The 7,290-nt window shown below is 44.5% G+C and overlaps 1 protein-coding gene across 1 annotated transcript; it reads left to right on the forward strand.

The window, feature by feature from the left end:
- The first annotated feature begins 3,329 nt into the window (after positions 1-3,329).
- LOC104416478 (GATA transcription factor 19) lies at positions 3,330-5,505 on the forward strand. The gene is made up of 3 exons (XM_039299922.1): positions 3,330-4,036; positions 4,174-4,253; positions 4,800-5,505. The coding sequence occupies exons 1-3, from the start codon at positions 3,763-3,765 to the stop codon at positions 5,133-5,135; spliced, it is 690 nt and encodes a 229-aa protein (XP_039155856.1). The 5' UTR covers positions 3,330-3,762; the 3' UTR covers positions 5,136-5,505.
- Positions 5,506-7,290: the final 1,785 nt, after the last annotated feature.

Below are 7,290 nucleotides of genomic sequence, written 5' to 3' on the forward strand. Positions count from 1 at the left end.
CGTTAGTTCAGATTCCTCAATAATGGTCACCCGTTTCCCATTTTTTTCTTTTGTAATTTCTTTTTTCGGGTCACCCCTTTTCGCGCACAACACCTCGTTAGTGGTAAACAACGAGGGGGAAAAACAAACATCCTCTGCCGATCTTTTGAAACTACAGACGCTACATGGGCTGGATTTTCTTTGGGAAGAGCGCGACCGCGACCGGGGTTCGGGATTCGATTATCGACGAATTTCTTTTCTCTGTTTTTTTTTTTTTTGGACAGCAGTTGGTAATCATAAACTTCGGGTCTCGGATTATTTAATAAACAAGGGGGGGAAATGCACGTGTAAGTGGACCAAACGTAAATGCGGTGTTGGCACCGGGGGTCGTCTTGGGCTAATCGAGCACTCTGGTTTTTTTGTTGCTGCTGCGCTGCATGCAAACAAGCAAAAATTTGAGATGGAAGAGAGAGAGAGAGAGAGAGAGCATCTTTTGGAAAGTGGTGGTCGTCGCTCCCTTGTCGAACTCTTCAAACTCACCAATCTCAAGAAGATCTGATTCTCTCCCCCTGCGATGTATTTTTCCCCTTTTTTTCTTTTTCTCCTTTTTTAAAATTCATTTTGAATCTTTTGATTGAATAGGGGTCGATGTTCCAGAGGAGATTGGTCGGGTCTTGCCATGGACGACGTGGGGTCACCCCTCTTTCTTTTTTTGTTCTTTTATTTTATTTTATTTATTTTTGCATTTTCCTACGATGTTCTTTTATTTTGTAATTTTTATTTTATTTTTTGGGTTTTATTTGGTTTGTGTTTGTGTTGTGTGTTTTTTGCCCTTTTGCGATGGGGGAAGCTTTCCCTTTTCGAGTTTTTCCCATCTTTGACCCGGGGAGATTTCTCTCCTAGCAAGCCAAGAAGAAGAAGAAGAAGGAGAGAACCGATGCCTGCTTTGATGATTACACTGGCGATCTTTCCTCCCCTTCCCATCCTCTTTTGCCCTTTTATTCTTTTTCATTTTTCCTCCTATTTTCTCCGTCCAAAAGAAAATAAATTTCGGTTTTTTCCTCGCGAGATAGAACGGGTCTGTCGAATTTAGTTATAGCTTTTGGACGCTATATTTTTTTTTTCTATTTTTTTGCTATTTTTAATGTGGTCGGGGGCAGTGATTGATGTGGTGGGGGACTGATTTTTGGGTAGGAATCGGGGGATGTTGAGGTGATTATTATGGGGATGACGAGGGATGGACAGAGAGAGAGAGAGAGAGAAAGGGAGGGACATTGGTGTGCAGTTCACGTGATTCCACGGTACGATCACTGATCGTTTTGATCGTTTGTGAATTTTGTGCTCGCATGTTGATGACAATAATAATTGATAAATAAAAAAAATTTTAAAAATTTGGGGGAGTTACCCAATTGTTTTATGCAAAAGTGGAGTTAATATTTTATTTTTTATTTTTTATTTTTACGTTATGTGGACAGGACGATGTAGATTGACCGATTGGACGCATAAACGCGACGCCCACGACAAAGGGAAGGGAAGGAGTGTCCACACATTCGTTTTTTCAAGAGGACAATCGAGTTAGATTCTTGCACCCCATCTCGCATGATCGCCATGAGGACTAGCGAAGATACCCTCTTTTGATTATTTGCGCCGTTTGAATCCGATCGGCCGCGTGTCCTTGCGCGAAAATATCGTTCACATGTGTAGTACTTTTCATGTTAGCTAGCGACAGAGATGGAGAACTACGTACTAATTTGGGCGATGATAAGAATTGTCCTAAATTATCGTGATATAATTTCTTTTCTTTTCTTTAAAATGTTTAATAAGATTTGAATTCAAGTTTTTCTTTGTGTAGTTTATCTCCTTTATGGGCGAATTTGCAATCACGCACGCCCCGCATCTCCGTCATATTGAATGTCAAGAATAACATTTTTCTCGAGTCCAAGGATTGCGACCTAATGCCATACCAAGAGGCAGCCAAAATCGTGGTTAAGAACCACGTCCACCGTAGTACTAAAGGGAGCAATTAGGCAATAACCGCATGTGCAATTTAATCGCACCATATGTAGATCTGATGGCGTGGTGGGGGGCGGCGCGTGGGAAGGGGAAGCGCGTGGGGGTGCGATTTTTCCATTTTCCTTGGGGAGCAGGCAAAGTGACAGAGGGAGAGTGGGAAAAGGCGATTACTAGGAGTAGGACTGGGACTGGGTGAATTTCCATTTTCATACAAATTTATTTTATTTATTGCAATGGGTTTATTTTTATTATTTTTTTTTGGCGAAAATGAGGAGAATAAGGTCACGAAGACAGAGCCTCGTGATCGGCGAAGATGGGGGAGGAGGAGGGGTTAAGTGCGGCAGAGATGTAGATCCATGGAAGACTGTTCCTGCTCCACCGTATTCACGTGGCCCTCTTTTGACTGCCCCCGATCCCTGTGCCCACCCCCCACTCTCTCTCTCTCTCTCTCTCTAGACGCGCGGCCCGTGGATAGGATGCGCTCGTGATATTTAGGTTGCTCGAGACTCCATATATTCACAAGACTCACATGAAACTTATATGATTATATCTATTATTCTCGATGATGATGTCATGCGTTGTAATGATATGATGTCATTCTACAAACAATTCTAGAAACAATGAGAAAATGTGGCTAACGAGAAAATGGAATTGTTTCGGCATTGACAATTTGAATTCAATTCATAGATGATGTGATATGTCCGAGAAGAGTTGTATAGAAACATATCATGCCGAGAAATGCGTGACTGTTGATCGATTTACTATTTTTCGATGGTGATTGAGCCCAAAGAACATATTTAGACTCTAACCCCATTCTCTATAACAAGTAACAATTGAGTGATCGAAAACCTTCTAATAGCTCGATTAGATCTTTTTATGCATGGCGACTATTAAGATGCACGTATAAATTGTCTTGAAGGATCTTATTAGAGAATTGGTATGGTAGAGAGTAATTAATATATTCTAATTGACTCATAATTTATTATTTTAAATTTTTAAATGGAGATGGGGCCAACTTGATAGCTTAACGACCTCAGGCTTAAAGTTCCTTCTTCACAATCTCTTCAAGCAAAGCTAGTTCGAATTAAGGAGGGCTCACACTTTTGGACGCGATCTCAAAAGAATGTACAAATACTAATGATTCAAACCTAGACTTTATGCCGGAAGATCAGATACGCCTATCGTTCCAATGAGTTCCGAAGTCCATTTAAACTTATAATATTAGCCCCTCTCTCTCTCTCTCTCTCTCTCTCTCTCTCCATCACTTATCTCTCCGGATGGGGGGCTATAAATACAACCCCCAAGATGGCACCACCCCATTGCATCAGCTCATCTGCAAAACACTCACGACCCGCTCACTGTAAATCGCAAAGTACTATACTGCTTGCTTCACTCTCTTTCTCTCACTACAACATGGCAATCTGAACCTGGGACCCTCACCTGGGTACTCCTCTGTCCTTTTTCTCTTTTCCCATAATTTCGTATTTGCATATCCCTCCCTCCCCTCCTCCAGTCCTCCTGGCCATTCCACGACAATCACACCCCCACCCCAACAGGCCCCTGCCCCAGCCCTGCTTGCTGACTCCTATTTCGACCCCTTCCCCCACCTTCTCTCTCTCTCTCTCTCTCTCTCTCTCCCCTCCCCCACCTTATATACACTCCTCCCTCACCACCCGTTCACTCCTTCTCATCATCATTCGCTCCTCCTCTTTTGATCTCTCGTTCCCACGAGAAGAACCCGACGCAGGCGCAATAGAGAGAGCCACTGAGATGATGCATAGGTGCAGCAGAGACAGAGAGCCGTGCCCGTGTGGCCCGTTCGCCAACCAGGGCTCCTCCTCCTTCTCCATGCTCTTCTCCAAGCCCTTCGACGAGAACGACCTCTACTACTCCTCCTCCTCCTCCCCTTCCTCCTCCTCCGTCGACTGCACCCTCTCCCTCGGCACCCCCTCCACCCGCCTCGTCGGCGGCGGCGACGACGGCTCGGACGATCACCACTACAGGCGGAGCGGCGGCGGCGGCGGCGGAGGCGGCGGCGGCGGCCGACCCGAGCAGCACCGGCGCTCGTCCGTGTCCAACTTCTGCTGGGACGTGTTCCAGCCCAAGCACGCCCGCACGGCAAGGCCAGCCGCGGCGGCGGTAACCAGCCCTCGGCGGCGGCGGCGGCGGCGGCGGCGAGCGATCCCCTTCTTGCTCGCCGCTGCGCCAACTGCGACACCACCTCCACTCCGCTGTGGCGCAACGGTCCCCGCGGCCCCAAGGTGAGTTGCGGATTAATTATGCATCGCGGCATCGATACGTGTGTACGCGCGACTGTTGCATAAGCTCTTGCATTTTAGTTTTTTCTTTGTCCTTTTCGTGCATTGTATATGATCGAGAATGTTTCACGTGTGTTGTTTCGAGAATCGTTCTGGTCTCTGCAATTTGTTTAATGGATTTGCTTCTTTTTTTTTTTTTGGGGTCGGTCGGTCGGTTCTTGTGTTCATCAACAAGAATACGACGATTTGAATTCTCCAGACATGGTACTAACTGGTAACGTAGCATCTGCACATGGAGTGACGAAGATCACTGTCATTCACTGTTTTCTCTGAACATCCATCATGATTGCACCAATGCAATTTTAATGTATGTGTCTGTGTATATATCGAAGCTCTTCTTTTTCTCCCAGTCAAGCAATGTCGTCATCTTTGCCGCTGAGCATATGTCATAGGTCTTTGATTATTTCTTGACACCTGTCTTGCAAATTGTTGATATGTTGCATCTCCACCTTTTCCGGTGCATAATATGACCGTTTCCTGAATGTGCAGTCGCTATGCAATGCCTGCGGAATCCGGTTCAAGAAGGAGGAGAGGAGAGCGTCGGCCGCCGCGGCCTCCGGCGGCGGAGGAGCCGCGGAAGCGCAGCACGTCTACGGCCACCAGTGGGTCCACCACGGGCAGGCGGCGCCGCAGAAGCTGCCCTCCTGCTACTCGCCGGCCGCGATGGCCGGCCACCACCAGTACCACCACAACCAAGAGTTCCGCTTCATGGAGGACGACGTCGTCGCGTCGGCGCGGGACTCCTCCGACGGCGGGATCTCCTTCCTCTCGTGGCGCCTCAACGTCACCGACAGGCCCAGCCTCGTCCACGACTTCACGAGATGAAGAAGAAGAAACGCGCGGCAGCGAGCCGACCGAAAGACGGAAGACGACGACGGTGGAGAATCAAGGAAGACGGATGGATACAAGGGTCAAGATCACCTCGCCCACCCCACCCCACCCCCAAGTCCTTTTCTATATAAAATATTAACATATGTATCACGACGTTGATGTTTTGAAGCTTGTTGATGATGGCGATAGTTATGGTCGTGGTCAAATTCTTTTCTTTCTTTCTTTCTTTCTTTATTTTTGTTCCTTTCCTCTGTTTTTTAAATATTATATTTTCTTTCCAACTTTTCCAGCTGTTTACTTTTTCTTCTCTTGCCCAGATGGAGTCCCCAAATGGGATAATTCCCCATTTTCTTGTTCTCAATTATATATTTTTTTGTCCTTCTCCCTTGTTTGGTCCTCTCTTTTGAGCTGAATATCTACAACCCACGTTCCTGCAACATCGCTTTCCTCAAGTCTTCACTCTCTCCTATGACAATGAAAGTCGGAGGCATTGACGTGGTCGGATCTGTCGAGCGTTTATCGAACCAGCACGGACACACCACTGCCCGTTCCCTTATCATTACGCGAACTGGAGTTCCATGTGGCGCGCCTGCGCGTGTGTCGGAGCGGAGCTGAAGCTGCATTCTTGACCGTTCCTGAATGGCCCTCCCGTTGCTGAATTCCATAAGCAGGCAGGGCGTGATGTTGAGAGATCAGTGGGGGAAGCCCTGATGAGATTTTGCGTGCAGGTGGATCGGCCAATTATGATAATAATGTTGTTCTTCTGATCGATCCGGTCGAGGGGTAGGGGGGAAAAAAGAGGGAGGGAAAAAGGGGTTCCTGCGCAGTGATCAGACCATGAAAATGGGTTTTGTCCATATTAGGTCTCCTTTTAACTCTCTGTCCTGACCCTTTTGAGGGTAGGGTTTTGTAGACTGATAATTTCGGGGAGAAATATATGGAGACAATCATACTTTATGGTCCATTGTACCCGTTATTTTTCTTTTTCATGGCTTGCTTGAGAGGGAAGAAAATAACGAGAAAAGGAAAACGACAAGATAGAGATAATCTTTCGGAAACGGTTGGGTGCCGATTATTTATTATCAAGATCATAAAAAATTAAATAACAAATATTCATAAATTATTATGGAGTCTACTCATTCATACATTTATAATACACAACAAGCTGTTATTTTTACAGTAATTCATTTTCGAACTTGCTTTTGGACTCTAAGTTATAGATGTTGAAAGGCTCTTCATATATAGTTTGGTAAATTTGTAATTGTGGTGATGTGTGTGTGTGTGTTTTGTTTTATGCAAAAGCTCGTCTTAAATTGTAGTTTGCAAGCTGCAACGCATTAAAGTAAGGTGAAATGACTTCATTGAAATTGTTACAAATGGCTACAATTTATTAAAATTGTTATGAATGGCTACAACGTACTAAAGTGTGCATTGAACCACTTGCAAAATTGTAAAGTAATCTTTTTTAAAGGCGTAATCACTATGAGAAGCACCCTCTTTTAACTATTTAGTGCGATAGAGCAATAAACACCATTTGCCATCATCATCATGACGTAGAGTTTGAATTTCTTCTAATGTTTACTATGAACATTGTAATTGAAAAAGCAATAGGCTTAATTAGTAAATGAGGCCATGAAAAAGGATTTATGATCAGATTCACCGTCCATTCTCCGTTGAATGGGTGATATTCAAAGGTAGTTTGTTTGCACAACTATCTTTGACTAATAAATATCCGTATCTAGTAATGAAACATCGTTACTAGTACTTACCATTTGATAAATCATATCTAGGACATAATGACTGTAAATTATATATATATATATGAAACACTATTGACTCCTTTGGGATACAAATATAAAGTAGACATGGACCAAGATCATATTTAATACAAAAAAAAAAAAAACCCTCTTAAGCTGGTAGAATACATCACGTACCTACAGGCTTTTCAAACACTTTCATAGCCAAAGCTATCGCGCGTTCCCAAGTTCAGAAATTCCACGCAAAGCCTAAGTTCTATACGTGATATCGTCCATGCACATGCATACACTATAAGTAATTAGAGGTCTACCGTGATTATGAATTGTACACGACTCAGCAATGATTCATTCTAAGGTTTTATCAAAGAGCTAGGACCACATCTTTGAGAGCA

This window comes from Eucalyptus grandis, chromosome 8 (assembly GCF_016545825.1).
Source record: "Eucalyptus grandis isolate ANBG69807.140 chromosome 8, ASM1654582v1, whole genome shotgun sequence".
Lineage (NCBI taxonomy): Eukaryota > Viridiplantae > Streptophyta > Magnoliopsida > Myrtales > Myrtaceae > Eucalyptus > Eucalyptus grandis.